We start from the raw sequence: 18,418 nt of genomic DNA, 5'->3' as shown, positions 1-18,418 counted from the left end.
CCTTTACCGGCAGGAAGTTCTCTCTAATGTCTAACACAAAGCTCTTTTCTGTGACTCTGATGCTTCCTGTGCTTTGTGAATCTCTATGTCAAACCGAGAGTTCCACAGGGTTCAAAGGAGACACTACTCAAGGGAACGCAAGGGAAAATGATATTTTACTCTGGGACTTGAAGGTTTAACCAAATACTGGGACTTTATTCCAAGAACCATCCAGGAGAAGAAACACAACTTACACAAGACGATTCCTTATGAGAAAAAAAAATTCCTGTGCTGGAAATGCACTCAAGGAAGAGAAGAAGGGAGAGGAGGAAAGGGGCGGAGAGGAGAAGGAAGGAAGAAGGGAAGGATGAGGAGGCAAAAGAGTAGAAAGAGGAAGAAGAGAAGGCAGATGAGGAAGAGGAAAGGGAGGCGTACTGAGTTAAACTACACCCTTCCCCACCAAAGGTATCCAAGTCCTAAATCCCAGTACCAGTGAATGTGACTTTATTTGGAAAGAGGGTCTCAGCAGATGTAATTAACTTAAGGATCTCGAGATGTGATCATCCTGGATTTAGGGTGGGCCCCGAATCCAATGACTGGTGTATTTATAAGTGAAAGGAGAGGGAGGTTTGATGCACAGAGGCAAAGGGCAAAGGCAAAGGGCAAAGGGCAGAGGCAGAGATGGACGTTATGCCTCCACAAGCCAAGGGACGCCAGGAGCCACCAGAAGCTGGAAGAAGCAAGGAAGGATTCTCCCCCAGAGCCTTCAGAGGGAAGGCTGACACCCTGCTGACACCATTTCTGACCTCTGGGCTCCAGAAGTTGTGAGAGAATAAATTCCTGTTGTTTAAAGCCACGCAGTGTGTGGTCATCTGTTACAGCAGCTGCTGCAGGAAACTAATGCCCTTGGGGATCCCCTGTGTGAGTGCGTGTTGGGAGACGGTGGAGAGATACCAGTGTACCAACCTAGAGAAGCTTCTGGTCTGATGGCTTTCTTTACCCTGGGAAGCTCCAACTGATGAAGGAAATCTGAGACTGCTAGGCCATACAGGACATAGTCGTAAATAATAGTAGAGACATGCAGATAACGTGGAAACAAAGTCAACTACAATTGAAACTTGGAGTCCAAATGCCACTGACAGCCTAAGAAAGCCTGAGGCCTGGCTCCTCCGCGGGTCTGTCCTTGGCCTCAGTGACAGGAAGCGGCAACACGTGCCCTGGACATTTGTTGTCAGGCTCAGGCCAGGGCCTCGGACGCACGCTTCCCACTGTTTCTATGGAGGAGCATATTTTGTTTCCTGAACCAAAGCCTCAGGATCATAAATAACCCATAGTAAACCCACTGGGGGGTTGTAGGCATGAATTATTTGTAAACGCCATGAAAGGCCCCTGGCCTAGAAGGTCCTGCACCCAGAGTGCATTACGTGCACGGTTCCTATTCTCCCCAGGCCCTTCCCCAGCCCTATAATCAGCCTATTGTACTTACGAAGGATTTGGGGCTCAAGCAAGTAGCCCCAAATGGGGACATTTACTCTCCATAAAGTACACATGTAGATGAATAACAACGGATCACCACACGGCACATGACAGGGTTTCTGAGCTACAGATGTCAGGTGAATCTTTACCTCTAATGCAAAGGAAGAAAAAAATACTTCCCTAGCCAAGCAAAGCGGACCCGACAACACCAGCTGGTGAAGGAACAAGATGCTTGGGGTGATTGGATCCAGGGAATGGTTGGTGGATTATCCAGCTCTCTTCTCCCTGGCTGCTTCCTTTAGGACTAGTATTTGACAGGAGGAAATGCTGCGTGTGTGCACGTGAGTACACACACACACACCCACACACACACACACACACACCCACAGCAACAGCAACACTGCTGGCAGACAGCCCGGTCCATGGGGAAGCCTGCAAACCTCTAGCCATGGAAGTGAGAAGGGCTCGCATGCCCACGTGCAAACGGTGCCTGGCTCTGCAGAAGGAGACAGCAGCCAAAGCCCACACGGTGACAGAGGGGCAGCTGCTATGCTCTGGCCACCTCTGTGCGCCCTGAGCACATGAGCGGTCACCAGCAGTGCGGAGCGGGGAGGAAGAAGCACAGAGCACCGCGGGTGCTGCCCCTGCACGTGGCACGGGACGCAGCTGCGCTGTCAGGTGAGTTGGGCTGGGGGACGTGGAGAAACACTGCTTGAAGTTACTGATTATAGACTCCAAGGAGTTTTGTCACTGGGACCGTAATTAGGAGCACCAGCCAACAAGCCTTGCGCCCAAAGCATCCCTGTTCAGGTTCTAACCTGAGAGGAACGTCAGAGTGGAATTAGGAGGTGCTGAAACACAAAGCCCAGGATGAAAAGCCTGGCAGCTTCTCAGCTGCCTCGACATGCAGTGACACAAACAGTGAAACAAAGCCGCTCTGCTGCTGGATTCATCTGGCCTTGAGGCAGAAGGGTTGAGAAAATTGAATTTGGAACGCCGGCTCTGCCCTAGGTTTTTCTTCCAGCCCAGCTCACAGTTCGGGGTTAGCAAAGGCATCTGCCTCCCTGTGCGAAATTTCAGCTGTGCACAGCAAGGACCAGTTTCCTCTCTTCAATAAATAATGCCTGCCAAATCCGCTCATCCCCTGCAACTCTCCAGTCACAGGTATCCTTTGCCTTTATTTCTCTCTCCCCTTTCTTTCCCTTAGCCCAATTCTTTCCCCACACCCTCACTGTTCTAGAGTAAAAGAAAGTGGCTTCCACTCAGAGCAAGTTTTCTGAGTCCTCCCCAGAGCCAAGTGAAAACCAGACAGAGAGGATGTCAGAGAAAGCAGCACCCTTCACACCCCACCCCCACCCCTAGCCTTACATAATCATTTCATCATCTCTTTTATGAAATTGAGTTCAAATTCCTATGGCGAAATTCCTCCAAGTGCTTGAGAATGGGACTTCAGGGAAGGAACTGTCACCAGTTTACTGCATGGCCTGCTGCTAGCTAGAGCCCTGAGTAGTGTACTTTGTCAGGATTTTCAGTATTGTTTTAATTGAGATACAATTGACAAGTACCATTCTATTAGTTTCAGGTGTACAGCATAATGATTCAATATTTGTATATATTGTGAAATGATCATCACAAGTCCAATCAACTTCGGTCGCCAAGGATTTTAAGTGATCTATGCCAATTCCTAACTCTGCAGGTGTTCTCTTTTTTTTCCATGTCATTCTCCCACCCGCTGCCATCTGCCATAGGATTTGTCCCAGGCCTGGGGAAGCCCTCTCCCTGTTTCAGTTACTGGGACCAGCTTCTCTTCTCCATGCATCCAGTTGGTTACAGAGGTCCAACACGGTTAGATGCATTATCACACCTCACCAACAGGAGGCGCCAAATGTATGACGTGCTCCAGCTGGAGGAGTGCAGGATTTTCCCTGCGATAATACAAACAAGTACCCTCTTTTAAAAATTCATACTCTGTGAACCAGAAGCTATTTCATGTCTGGTTTAAGCACTTGCGAGGAGTGTGCTGGGAAATGCAGCAGAACGCAGGAGCTGTCTGCAAATAGATCTCCGAGGAAAAAGGCACCATCCTTGGCATGCTGCCTGTAGCAAGGGGCTGCTTAAAAATTAAATCTGTTCTGGAAAATACGCAGGCTCTTGCTATTACAGGCAGCCCAGGGACAGTCAGGTGGATGTAAAAGCCTGGAAAGTAAAAAGGTTTGAGTTGCTGCTGGGTCCCTACAACACTGATGGGTACAGAAGAGATAGCAAGCTCACTCTGGCCCCCGGAGAGCATCATATCCTAGCCCACTTCTCCTTGGGGTCTCTAGACACCTCTAGGAAAGGAGAATCCTGAAGCTGCCCTAGCCTGTAAGTCTGGGACAAATGCCCTTTTGAAGTCTTCAAGCAACCTCTTCATAGGTAAAACCAGGTGGGGTTTTAGAAAAAAAGAAAAAAGAAAAAAAATTGAGGGGTGAGGACACTGGCTAGTTGTTCCCTCAGCAGGCCCTCTCTTCTCGGATTCTTACTGATTATATTCACTATTTTCCCGTCATCCATGCAAAGACACGTTCCTGATTAAGTATCAGCCATTTAACCAGCCATCTCTGTGTGCTGCCCACCATGAGGCATGAAACCAAGCAGGACCCTGTGGGGCTCCTGGGCAAGGAAGCCCTTCTGTGTCCCCCGTTTCTTGTTTGTAGGATATAGACTCCAGCCTCCATGACCTTCCCTGAGTCCCAAAGGGCAGATTCGAACAGTTGCTAATCAGGGAAGGGAGGGGATGCAGAGACAAGGGGGGAGGAGCCAAGAAAGAATAGTGCAGCCTTGGGGCAGGGTCCTGGTTCCACCTCAAGGGATACACATAACAATATCTTCGAGCTCTTCTACAGAACTAAAACCCCCAACAAATGGAAGATGTCAGCATTCGTCATTCCAGAGAAGACCACCTGAGGCCAGATTAAAAGGATCAGAGAAGCTCATCAAGAGATTACCTGAGGCCAGATTAAAGGAGTGCAGGTCCTACACATACTCTGATCTTATCCGCAACCCCACCCTTGAACCATCGCTATAAAACTCCTCACCAGATCCTCCTGGGTTGGGACAAACAATTTTTCAGGGCACAAGCCCGCTGTGCCCCCTTTGCCTGGCAAAGCTATAAAGCTCTTCTTTTCTACTTCACCCAAAACTCTATCTCCGAGATTCAATTCAGCACCAGTGCACAGAGGCTGAGTTTTTGGCATCAGGCATGGGGGGTACCCTCCATGGGGCATAGAGTTGCCTTCCATAAAACACAAGTGTACCCCCATAGGACTGGATTTCTCTCCCAGTCAGGTAAATTCCCACCTCCCCTCCATCAAGATCCAGCTCAAAGTTACCCCCTCAAAGCCTTTGCTAACTACTCCTGGGCTAGAAAGGGCTTAGACTCATGGTTCTCCTATGCCCACTCTGACGTTAAGGCCTTTCCCCAGCCCTGGCTGTGTTCCGGGCCCCAGCGTGACTCTTCAGCCTGCCCAGCTGCAAATCTCCGGCCCAGCTGGCCACCCAATTGAGAGCTGAAGGTCATTCCTCTGGCCTTTCATAATGGTCTGGGACAAACTGCAGCTCTGGATATTCCTGCCGCAGATCATCACAAGGATTTTATGCCACCTCCATGGTGCCAGAGCTGAGTGCCAAAGAGAACTTGTCAGGAGGATCACTCTGTCTCCGATTTTCTGGTTTCTACTCCATCGTTAGATTATGTGACTCACCTGGATCCCCCTCCCCCTTCTCTGAACAAACAGCAAACATTCAAATGCCATCAGTCATCTAGACCTGGGGTGCCTTCCAGGAGGCCCAGATGCCCTTAGGCCACAGCTCTCTAATGGAATTACACAGGAGACAGGCAGGGCGTGCTGCAGCCTCCAAAGCCCTGTGTGGCTGACGGACTCCTCAGGGGAACTGAGGGCACAGGGACCAGGGCTGCTATCCCTGGATCTGGGACGTGGGGTCCACATTAGAGGAGGGGCACAAAAGCAAGAGTACAATCTTGGTGATTGCCAGACCTGGGCTCAAATTCTAGCTCCAATTAACTTACTGGATCTGGGGCAAATTATTTAACCTAATTGGGCCTCAGGTTGCTCTGCACAGAAATGAGATAATAATGCATATAAAGGTTTTAGCGTGTACTTGGCTGGGAAACACTCAGTATATGAGGGTGATTGTTATTATTTTATGCTGGCATCAGTGGTACCTACAGAGGCTGAGAGATCTCTATACCCAGGGCCTGGGGAAGAAAAAATGGGAAAGGGATGGTGTGGGATATATGGGCAAAGATTAGGAGGGAGATAGGAGAGGTGTTTCTACAGATACCATCTTACAGTCAAGGCTTCAAAAATCTATAGCAATAACAAGAGAAAGGCACATGGCCAATAAGTTGATGGACCTGTATGTTCATTTGTTGGTTGGTTGGTTGGTCGGCGAGTTCATTCATTCATTCACTCATTCATTCATTCAACTATTGAATGCTTACTTTGTACTAAGCTCTAAGAGAATTGATCAGGACAGAGGCGAGTCAGGCAGACACGGCTCAGCCCTCAAGGAGCTTCTATATAGCAAGAAAGACACACAGAGTTAATGGGAAGTATAGCGAGAGCTACCAGTGCTTATTGGATCAAAAGGACACAGGGCCTCACCTATACCAGAGAGACTGAAGAGAAGCTATATGGAGTCCTGGCCTGACTGTGGATTTACTCTAGAAGTTTAAGTTAAGTAAGGGCAGGACAAGACCATTAAGCGACACTGGTAACAAGTAAATTACACCCAACAAAGTTTGCAGTGAGAAGCACCAAAACTGGGTAGCTCCGTGACACACATTATACTAGAAACCATCTGCATGGGCATCTGGGCCGGGATAGATTTGCGTGTGAGCTCCTGATGCCGGCATCCCAAGCTCCCTTGGAGGGGTTGAACTAACATTTGATTCCTTTATTCTAATATCTCAGAAGGTAGTTATCATTATGACAGGCAGCCTAGGTTCAAATCCTGACTTTCCACTTCCTAACAGTAGGGGCTGGAATAAAAACCTCCATGACTCACTGGCAAAATTCATAAGAATGAGCTCATAGCCAAAGAGAAAACTTTTAAGAGTAGGAAGAGCATTTAAATGGGAACAAGGAAGCTCAGACACATGGCAGATGAGGTAGGAACATGAAATCTGACTGAGCCAATAAAATAACTGGAAAGTAACTTGCAAGGAGGGCCTTCGAGGCCAGGGAGAAAACATGTCTCAGCAGCCTTCTATTAGCACATGTGCAGCCAGATGCTCTTGGATAACGTAAGGCTGGCTGCCCTCTAGAAAACGATGGGCTACTGAGTGCTTGTGGGGAGGTGAGGGAAAGCTGAGTTCAGGAGGCTGTTCAGAAAGCAGGGAGACTCCGCCAGCAACCTCTGCTGGGGATTTACCGAGGACCCAGTGAGGGACACTCCCACTGCCACTCCCATTGGCTTCTTGATGTTTCACGGACAACACCTGTCCATTCTACAGGTCACTGACCATTTGAGCCAGAAGAGACATTAAAGATCATCTAGTTCCTGTTTCCCAAAGATGTTCTAAAAACACTAGCTCTGATGGATGCTATGAAGTATATTAAAATAGATAATAGATACTTATTGGTATAATTCAAAAACGTGTTCAGGGGCCAAATAAATGTGAGAAATGTTGGGCTAAACATCTGAGACTTCGGGACGCCAACCTGCTCACCTGGGGACTGAGCCCATGGTCTGAGACTTATTAGCACCACCCTATTTATTATGAGTCAACCACACACTTCTAAGAAAATATTAGGAAGGTACATCACTCTCCAAAGGACTGCATTGGCGTGGCGGTCCTCTAAGGTAGACCGGATCCTTTCTAACTTGTGGTAAACACACTGTGTCCCAGGACATCAAGGATGATAAGAGTTCAGATAAATTACAGCGTCCCTCCCCCACCACTGCTTCCACGTTGGGCTCTTCCAGTCCTTCCATCTATTCTGTCCCAGGAGGAAATCGGATCTGTGATGATGAGTCCAACAGCACCATTCTTTACCAAACCTCCCTGATGAATCACCTGGTCCTCTGGTGCTACTTGCGGGGTCCAGGCACAGATCTTGGAATCATCTGTCTGGGAGATTTCCAGGTGTTACAGTTTAGCCCCTACTCCCCTTTTAAAACTTGTAGCACCTGACAGGGTCTCTGAATTCCCAGAAAAGCTAAGCTCATCAATAACAATAACGATAGCAACACGTACATTGAGAACTTGCTTCGTCAAAGCACCTTTCTAAGGTACTATTACCACTCCTATATTATCAATGAGTGAATTGGGGCCCAGAGAGGTTAGGTAACTGGCCCAAGGTCACTAAAAAGAGAGCCAGGATTTGAAGTATTTCAAGTATTCTTGACTTGCCTCCATATGATTATTCTATGAGCCAAACTATTACAGCCCCTGCTCTCCTTCTTTGCTCTGCTGCCTCCATTCCTACCGATAATGGAAGAGAACTAACCCAGCTGTGTACCTACTACCTGTAAGGCACTGTGTCTGGCACTTGATCACCCTTCCACAGCCACCCATTGGGGCAGACAGGATGAATCCACAGAAGAGCAATAGTTGTACTTGTTCAAATTCCCCCCCGCCTGCTGCCCACACCTCCCCAGCTAACAAGTGGCTGAGCCCAGATGTGAAGATCTTCCTTTAAAGCCTATTCTTATTGCAGAACTTTATTGCTACCTTGGAAATGGCTGGATATAGCCTGACCACCTGCAGTTTAAGCAGAGTTATACATAATGAAGCACGGAGCCCTTTCATTATCTCCCACCCCTGGGATCATGATGGGGTTCTGCTATATGCTTTTTGGGGTACTAGGGAGGATCCCCGAAAATCTATGGAAGGCCTCCCAGGTCCCTAACATCACTTCTGATCCTCTTGATGAAAAAAGGACTTGGCTTTGGTTTATATTTTGTTGTCCTGAAAGAATTATGGTCTTATCACTCACATCATGTGTCCCCTTCCCACCCTTAATTCCAACACCCTGATTTTAAAATAATCTTTATAGCTTGACAGTTTAATAGATGATTTTAATTCTACAGAAGCCCTCACTGTGGAAGAATGACAAGGAAAATATGGGCTGTGTAGAGATCATTTTGAAAACTTAGTTCTTCAGTGAGGAAGGGGATGTATTTCTAAGCACCTGGTTCTGTGGTGCTGTCTTTCCATCTTACCAACCTTCCAGAAGAATTTGTTCAGGGAGAAAACTGAAAGGCTTTCCAATGCCACTTATACACAGAGCTCTCTCCAAGCCTCCAATGCTTGGACCTCCTCTTCACCAGAATAAAATGCCCTTTTGTTAAAGTGGGCTAGAAATGTACATATAGTATTCAAGACAATTCACTATGGCAACCTCAGTTTTAGAAAACTGGCGCTTTGAAACCACCAGTAACTACAGTCCCAACTCCCTCCCAAACTCACTACATTGGGGCCTTATCAAGATAAGAAAAATCCATCTTGGAACAAATTACTATATGCAAACACAATGCAAAACATACTTAAAAACATAAAAATACTGGCTTTAAAAATAAAGCGCCCTACACAGAGAATGAGCTCCACCCTACTAATTACCTACATGCCAATTATCCCATGCACTGACTGCTGCTAATTACCTAACTGCTTGTCTGCAATACATCATTTAATTGAGGTGCGCTTCCTCTACTGTCCTAACAATGAGCAGGAGAACCAATCTCCTAGCCAGCACCTGGGAAGTGAGACCTCTTCCCCGGTCGTAAGGCGAGTAGAGCCCAGGCGAAACACTGATTCAAGAAAGGGTCTGGTTATAAACAAAGAGGGGCAAAGCATGAACTCAGAACCTCCTGGACTGAAGGTGGAAGGTGAGGATGGGTGGCAGGGAAGAGAGGGAATAAATATGTAGCGAGTGGTTCCTATAGGCACTATGTCAACTTTTTTGTTTTAATGCATATGATCTTCTCAATAAACCTAGTTAGGAGGGACTTTCATTAGACCCTTTTCACAGATGAGGAAACTGAGGCTTAGAACAGTTCAGTAACTTGCACAAGGGCACACAGCTAGTCAGGAGCCACACCAGGGTTCAAAACCAGGTCCTTAACTCCAAAGCGGGTGCTCTTTTTAGTAAGTCACTAACATCACGGCCAAGCTGACCTGCTGGGCCATGCCTCCCCAGCACGCCCACCAATGGTGTGGCCGTCACTTTGACGGGAAGACCTCTCATGTCTCGCAACCTGGGATATGACTGTGATTTACTGTACAATAAAGTATCCTCCAAGTGTCCTGAAGGATAGCAAAGGCCATTGGAGATATTTTGGAGACAATCTGTGCCACCCCTGAAAAGTCAACAGACTGGGAGAAAGCAGAAGCTGAAGAATGCCAACATGGGAAAAGCTGAGAGCCACACTTAACCGAGGCCCACCACAGGATGCAATGCTGCTTATCAGGAAGGTGGGGGCAGGTGCCGGTTTGGAATCTACCCCTTAGGAGCTGGGTGGCCTTGGAAAAGTGATTCCCTTCTCCATGGGGTCCTAGTTTATACTTCTGAGAAGTGGGGTTGGTACTGTAATGTCATGAGGTTGTTCTGAGGATTTAATAAGCTGACATAAAACATATACTGACATTGTGACGTATCTGGAGTTGGTAATAATGTTACTATTAATAGTGCACAAAGCTCCGATTGCCTGTAGGAAAATGCCCGGAGAGCCTGACATCCTAGGAAGCCGAGGGTCTGAGATGAGGAAGGTCCCACTTCCCCTTTTTTTCATGAACTACATGCCACCTCCTCAGAAGAGAGGAGGATGCCATGCTTTCCTCTTGGCAAAATACTGATGCCCTGGTACCTGACCTAACAGGTCAGAACAACCTCATTTTTCCCTCCTAGAATGGAACTAGCCAAAAGAGTGGGTGTGCGCCGACCTCGCCACTGACAGGAGCTAAAGGGACAGTGAGGCCAGAGCAGCTGGCCCCTCCTTTGCTGCAAGAGGTGCAGAGAACCCTGGGATAACATCCACCCCACAGAACATTCTGCAGAGTAAGTGCCCTGCCATGCTGCAGAGCGAGTACCCTGTACACACAAAGGCAGGAGCCTAAGATAAGAAAGAAGGGAGTGTCAAGTGGATGAAACAAAATAATAACAACTCACAGTTTAACTGAGCACATACTATGTTCTAGAACCTGTGTGTAGGAGCTTTGCAAATATTATCTTATTTAATCCTCATAATGATCTTACAAGTAGACCTTTCCATCAGCCCCATTTTACAGATGGGGAAGCATTTAGAGCTTGCAGAGGCACTAAGTGGCAGAGCAGGATGCAGACTGAAGTCTCATCTGGCTCAGAGCCCACAGACAAGGAAAACCAAAGGTCAAAATGCTCGATTGGCCTTCAGGTTCTGCCTCCTTCATCCTTGCCTGTGACCTCAGGTGTCTTTGGAGGAAGGTAACAGGTCCTCCATGAGCTGGGTCCCAAGAGCAGTGCCAAGGGCTGGGTGGTGCCCATACACATGGGTTCAGGGATAAGGGGGTGAGACTTGGAATACAGAGGCCAGGGTCAGCCATGAAGCTGTGAGAAGCAGGAGGAGGCCTGGTCAGTGAGTCATTTCTGGCTCCGGTTCTTTCTTCACTATGACCTTTCTATAAAATGTCATATTTGTGAAATGAGGGTGGTGGTGAAATGGAGGAGAGAGTGGATGTACATTGAGGCCCCTTCCAGCACAGAGTTCTCGCTGTGCACTGGAGGACATCTACAGGACCGAACGACTCCCCAGACAGATGTCAAAGGCACCGCGTTCTCAGGAATCTTTGCAAATAACACACTCGATTTTGCCAAGATAGAAACAGCCGCAAGAATACACTTCATTTGGCCAGAAAAAAATAGCTACAAGAATGATTCATGCATGTAATGTTCTCATCTTCTATGCCCTATGTAACTAGGCATTAATTCGCAGAAGGACAAAATGAGAGACTACAATGAATATACCAAAATGCCTCTTTTTTTTTCTCTCTTTATATAAAGGATGTCACTAAAATTCTCTCGGATCCATATCAGACTCATAGGCACTTGAGATTGGAAGGACATTTGAAGATCAACTGATCTGACTCTCCATTGGATGGTTAAGTCCCCTCCACAGTGTCTCTGAGGGGTCTCCAGGGGATGCCTAAATACCTCCAGGACAAGAAACCAGATACCTATTGAGTTCAATGGGCAGCTCCGATCTTTTCCGAGGTCTTTCTTATACTATCTACAGCTTTGGTTCCACCTCTGCACCTTGTGGCCACACAGACTATGCCAAATGCTCCTCCACACAGCCCTTCAGAAACGTGGTCCCCGAGTCTTCCCTTCTGCAGAGCTGTCAATCATTCTGCACTTACAAAAACAATCTGACCGCTGACACGTTGTTGTTTTTGTTGTCGTCCTTGTTTTTCTAAGACAGATTTACTTGATCCACAATTTTTCCAAGATGATTAGTCCTCCAAATAACCCAAACTGTGCATTTTTTCCAACTTATATTATCAGCAACACTGAAAGCTGATCATAATCAACTTGCTTTCATAAAAAGAAGGAATCCATCAAAAAATAGACTTTAAGAGAATCCACTTGGCTAAAACTATCACCAGCAAGTGTTCCATGTTCGCAGATAAACAAGGAAGAACTATGAATGCACATTTCTCCCCCACTACCCATTCCCCACTGGAATTTAAATGACCAGCTTTCCAATCACAGAACCATAAAAATCATCAATCATCTGGCCACAACCTCACATCTTATGATGTGGATTCTGAGGCCCAGAGATCCCATCTCTTTCTCCATGCCATCCCCGGATGTTTTTATAATTCCCCGTGCTGGGTTAGGCACTGGGGATACCAAGCCCTTGCCCTCCCAGGTCTCTGAGCAGGGACTCACAAGGCAGTGCAATTCAAGTAATGTAAAATAGGTAGAAGCACATTGTTGGGGTAACCCAATGACAGGTGTTTGGAACTTTGTACAAAAAACTTGGAAGGCAAAAGGCTGTTTCCTTTCTCTGTGCCTTTACTCAAGCTGCTCCTCCAAGTGCAACCCTCCTCTTTGTCTGGCAAACTGATCCTTTAAGACTCAGCTCAGGTATCACCACCCCCACCGATACTTCCTCCCTGACTCCCCCTTTATCTGCCCTTCTCCTTTATGTTCCTGTAACAAACACCTTGTACAAATCACACTCATTGCACTTAGCATCGTGTACCACACTTAGCCTTCCCGTGTGGATTGTCTCCATTAGACTTGAGCTTCCTAAGGCTAGGGAACTGAGTTTTACTCAGTTTTATACGTCTAGTCTGGTTCAGTTGGCATGTACTGGATTTGATGAACAAATAAACATTTCAGCAGACTCTTAAGGGTTAACAGGAATTTGTCACACGCGGAAGAAGAGAAAAGAATTCCAGGTCAGGAAGCCCATGCAGAGACACAGTGCTCTGAAAGGGTGTGGCATGTCTGCAGAGCTGTGTGGGCCATTCTCCTGGTGGGCGTGGTGGGCGTGGGAAGAGTGCTGGGCTTGGAGCTCAGGGGTTAAGTTTGGGCCAGATGTGAAAAACTACATAAGCCGTGCTGAAGTTTGCAGACATTATCCTGCAGTTAGGGTGGGGGCAAAAAGTCTTTATGGAGGGGAGTAACGTCATCCCATTAGTCTTTAAGGTCACATAAGTGGCCAAGGAGGAAGCACCGCATTGAGGAGAGACACAGGGAAGGAGGGTGTGTTTGGAGCCTATTGCTTGCTTCAGGGCAGGGGGAGACTCTGTATCAGGGGCGCCGTGGTCCAAGAGCTCAGGAAGAGCCCTGAGGGGGGATGCAAAGTGTGGACTCAGGTTTGAGAGCATCGGTGGAACCAGCAGGATCTGATGAGTAAACTGAGGCGTGGGAGACAGGGAAGAAGCATCAGTGTTGACGGCAGTGTTTCTAACCTGGAACCCCGAGGCGAGACAGACAATGTTAATAGAGACAGGGACCACGAGAAGAGGAACAGTTTGGGGGGGGGGGGCAGATCGTGAGGTCATTTCTGAAAAGATTCCTATGACAATCCTCCCAGATGATGTCTATAGGTTGAGAGCTACTTCTTAACTAAAGGACATAAATGAAATGCAAGAAAATCAGTTATGAAAACCTCAAGAGTACAAGACATATTTTAATCCTCGCAGAGACAGACGGAGCAATTCTGATGATGTGAGGGTGAAAGAAACAAGTTCAGATGAGAAATCTTCTGGTTCTTAAAACTACAAATCATTTCTCAGTCCGTTAAATTGACAGTTGTATACAAAATATTCTCTAGGCAATCAGATTCCATCTCTTTCTTATTTTCTGGACTCAACTGAATCATTTTCATATCTTTAAAAAAAATTATTATTACCAGCTGGCTAATAGCCTCACACCATTTAGTGGGTCCTAGTCGCCAGGGAGAATTCAGTTTATATTAATTAAGTGGTCCCACTCAGCCATTTTATTGACTAACAACCTCATTTTTTACTCATCTTTTCAAAATGCTAGAAGGTCAGGATTTTACTGAGGAAAAGCCCTCAGACACACTCATGAACAAATCCCTTCTGCACCAAAATCAATCCATCTTTTACTCTAGCACCATCCTTTTCTCTCTCATTTCATAGCAAAAGCTCCGAAGAGCAAGCAACAAACAGAACCTCTACAGAACCAATTGCTCCATTTAAATAAACAGCAAAAGGACTTTCCTGGCCCACATGGTTATCCTAAGTGTACAGAGACTGCTCTTGGTAGAAAAGAAACTGAAACTGCCAGCTCACCCTCTTCCTCAAGTTGTAGGTGAGAATGAGGTTCCGGGAGAAGGAGTGGGAGAAGGCTGTGTAGAATTCCAGCACTTTCTGCAGGGCGTCCCGCTTGATCACATGCAGGTCACAGTAGGTCAAGGCCCTGACATTGGCACAGGACTGGGCAAGGGTGGCTTCCTTCCAGAACACGTCTCCAAACACGTCTCCCTTCCCTGAGGAGAGAAAACGGTGATGAGGAAAGTATCAGTAGGAGGTGTCTGGCCATCGGGGCTGGCTTCCCACTGTCTCCCAGAATTGCTGTCCATTTGGCATTCCTTGGCTTGGGCTCAGAAAAGGCAAAAATGGTTTTAATTTGGACCTTAGCAACATGCAATTTAAGAAACTTTAAAATACCATAGGATATATGTCAAAGTTCAACCAATAACTTTCGGTTCCTTTGTGACCTCCTGAACACCCTATCCAAAATGGGAACCCCATGTTATTCTTTATCACCCACGGTTTTCTGAAGCATCAGTCATAGTCGGCAATTATATTATTTACTTGTTTTTTGTCTGTCTCCCAACATGAGCATTCCTGTGTCTCATCTGTCCACTAACACAGTGTCTGGCACACAGTAGGAGTTCTCACAATATCTGCCGGCAAAAGAGCAGTGAGGAAGGAAGGCGAATTGTGGGTCTACGTTAGTGGGACTGAGAGGCGCACACTAGTCTGCGATGGGGAGGGTGTGGACTCTTCGTCAGAAGCTGAAGAACAGGGGGTGTCTCCCCCGTTTAGGATGACCTACATGGAAGGAGTCAGGCAAGAGTGGAGTTCCTCTTCTCTCCCACTCTGTCCATTGCCCTGAGGTTTATGTTTGTGTGGTGCCTCATTCCTCACCCTCTCTCCCATACCTCCTTCCATGTTCCTCCCCTTGCCAAATGCCCTCCTGTATAAAAGTATAAAAAGTATAAAAAGATGGGCCCTATATAAGTGGCATCTCCAGGATCCTCTACACCTAGTATTCCACAAGACTATATTTAACAATATATTTAATAAGCCAATAGAGTACTCATCCCACATAGCCATATTCTGGGTCAAACTTCTATCAATCTCCACTAAATATCTGCTATATCTGCCAATATCACACCTAGGGATATTCTTCCTACCTTTCCCAGAGACCAATGTTTTAACATATGTCTAATGCAAAGCTTAATTCATTCCTGGCACAGCCTCTGGTTATAAATAGCTTGAAATGTTGTTTCTCTTGCTTTTAAATTTTCAGCACAGATAAACACAAATTTGAATCCCCAGGGAGCCAGAGAGGAGTATTTGGGGGGTGTGGTGTGGTGGGGGGAAGGAAACAATGCAACAAGGGTGAAAACCAATCTAACAACTCTCAAGGGAGTTGTCAGCCCATGCATGCAGATCAGCCACACTCTGCAGCTAGAACCCAGGTACCCGCGACTCAGTGTGATTTACAGGGCAACTGTTTTCCTAATTCAGGCTAAGGAGGCAATTAGAGTTTTAAGCTTCTGGACAGAACTTGACTTTTTCTCAAACACCAAAAAGTGTCCACTCTAAGTACATAAGGTACTCCACGGGTACAGCCCTCTCTAAGCACCTCCATGACGTGAGCTGAAAAGCAAGTGTACTGGACACATTACTCTATGTGTTTGTGAAATAATGTGTAGTTCTAATTTATGAAGATGGTTTCACCAACTCAATATGAGTAGGATACATGCTTGGGGTAGCATTTAGGTAAATATGCCTTTAAAACTGTGCTATTTAAATTCCCTTACCAGGTGTTTTTCAGCCATCTGTTATATGAGTGGGCTAATGTAGGGCAGGGGCCAGCAGATGGTAATGTTTCTCTCAATGGGATACCACCTGGCTTCCACGGAGAGAGGTTCATTCAGTGTGTGCTCCCTAGCACGGAGTCCTCACCAAAAAGGCTGGCCAATTCATTCATACATATGGAGCATTCTATAACCCCTCTTTTCTGCTCTGCAATGCCTCTCATGCCTTTCATAATTATGTAATCCTATTCTCCTAGAGAATGCTCTTTTTCTGACATGCAGTATGGTAAATAGTAAAAAAAAAAAAAAATGGACCCTACACATATACTGCAACTTACTTCAAGAGGCAAAGCCTAATTCTCTTTCCTCGAATCTGAACTCACTTTAGTCTCTTGCCTTCACCAATAGAATGTGGCAGAAATGATGTTCCAGGATTTTCAGGCAGGGTCATAAGAAGCCTTGTAGCTTCTGCGTGTGTCTCTTGGAACACTTACTCTCAGGATGCTCCCTCTTGGACCCAACCACCATGTTTTGAGAAGAACAAACCACACAAGAGGTCACATAGAAGTGATCTGGGGACAGCCAGGCTCTGTCAGTCATGTAAGCAAGCCATCTTGGCCATCCAGCCCGGTCGAGCCTTCCGATGACTGTAGCCCCAGCCAATGCTGGACAGCAACCACACGTGGGAAGTTCAAGGGAGAACCAGCCAGCTGAGCCAAACAACCCACAGAATTATGAGAAACAATTAATTTCTTAGGCCACTAAATTTAGGAGCTGTTTGTTAAGCAGAAATAGATAACCAGAACACACAGAATCATGGACTTCTAGGATGAGAGGCCCATGAGAAATTACTTAATTGTTTACCTAATATTCCAGTGGAACACTGAAAATCATCCCAGCTCTGAACTGGCACCCCACTTCCTTCCCTGAAATAACAAGATGAGAAAGAGCTAGAGGTGGCTCTAATGGGCAGGTTCTCCTAAGTGAGCATTTTGCCCATCAGTGAGAAAATGCAGAATTTACAAGTTCTGCAGTCTCCTACTGTGATCAAATGTTGTATAACTAAGCCAGAACTATTGAGAGTAGACCATTGGTAATCTTGCCTAATTCTTATTAAGATTACTTCCTTTAAGCAACTTAAGCTTCCATCAACAGATGACTGAATAAAGAAGATGCGGTGTATGTGTGTATACATGTCACAAACACACAATGGAATATGACTCAGCCATAAAAAAGAATGAAATGTTGCCATTTGAAGCAACAGGGATGGACTTGGAGGGTATTATGCTAAGTGAAATAAGTCAAAGAAAAACGAATACTGTATGATATTACTTACATGTGGAATCTAAAAACAATACAACAAATTAGTGAATAAAACAATAAAGAAGCAGACTCACAGATACAGAGAACAAACAAGTGGTTACCAGTGTGGGGAGAGGGAAGGGGGGAGGGGGAATATAGGGGTAAGGGAGTGAGAGGTACAAACTATTAGGTATAAGATAAGCTATAAGGACATACTGTACAACATGGGGAATATAGCCAACATTTTCTAATAACTATAAATGGAATATAACCTTTAAAAATTGTGAATCACTATCCTGTATACCCATAACATATAATATTGTATGTCAAATATACTTCAATTTAAAAAGCTATAGAGGATTGGTTCAAGGTGGTGGAGTAGAAGGATGTGCTCTCACTCCCTCGTGTGAGAGCACTGGAATCACAACTAACTGCTGAACAATCATCAACAGGAAGACACTGGAACTCAACAAAAAAGATACCCCACATCCAAAGACAAAGGAGAAGCCGCAATGAGATGGTATGAGGGGGGCAATCACAATAAAATCAAATCCTATAAATGCTGGGTAGGTGACTCACAAACTGGAGAACAATTATACCACAGAAGTCCAACCACTGGAGTGAAGGTTCTGAGCTAAAAGTGAGGCTTCCCAACCTGGGGTTCCGGCAATGGGCAGTGGAAATCCCAGAGGATCAGACTTTGAAGGCCAGTGGGATTTGACTGCAGGACTCTGATAGGACTGGGGGAAACAGAGACTCCACTCTTGGAGGGCACACACAAAGTAGTGTGTGCACCAGGACCCAGGGGAAGGAGCAGTGACCCCATAGGACACTCAGCCAGACCTACCTGCTAGTGTTGGAGGGTCTCCTGCAGAGGCAGGGGGTGGCTCTGTCTCACCCTGAGGACAAGGACACTGGCAGCAGATATTCTGGGAAGTACTCCTTGGCGTGAGCCCTCCCAGGATCTGCATTAGCCCCACCAAAGAGCCCGGGTAGGCTCCAGTGTTGGGTCGCCTCAGGCCAAACAACCAAAAGGGAGGGAACCCAGCCCCACCCATCAGCAGACAAGCAGATTAAAGTTTTACTGAGC

At 46.4% G+C, this 18,418-nt stretch overlaps 1 protein-coding gene across 2 annotated transcripts in view; it reads right to left on the bottom strand.

The window, feature by feature from the left end:
* Positions 1–18,418, bottom strand: part of KCNH1 (potassium voltage-gated channel subfamily H member 1) — a 416,616-nt gene that overhangs the window by 80,016 nt on the left and 318,182 nt on the right. For both annotated transcript variants that reach the window (XM_068538430.1, XM_068538431.1), the window contains exon 10: positions 14,267–14,463. In XM_068538430.1, the coding sequence (XP_068394531.1) occupies positions 14,267–14,463 (197 nt within the window). The remainder of the gene's footprint in view (positions 1–14,266; positions 14,464–18,418) is intronic.

Source organism: Eschrichtius robustus, chromosome 3, assembly GCF_028021215.1.
Source record: "Eschrichtius robustus isolate mEscRob2 chromosome 3, mEscRob2.pri, whole genome shotgun sequence".
NCBI classification, from domain to species: domain Eukaryota; kingdom Metazoa; phylum Chordata; class Mammalia; order Artiodactyla; family Eschrichtiidae; genus Eschrichtius; species Eschrichtius robustus.
Note: the sequence above shows the minus strand (reverse complement) of the source record. Positions and strands in the feature narration are given on the sequence as shown.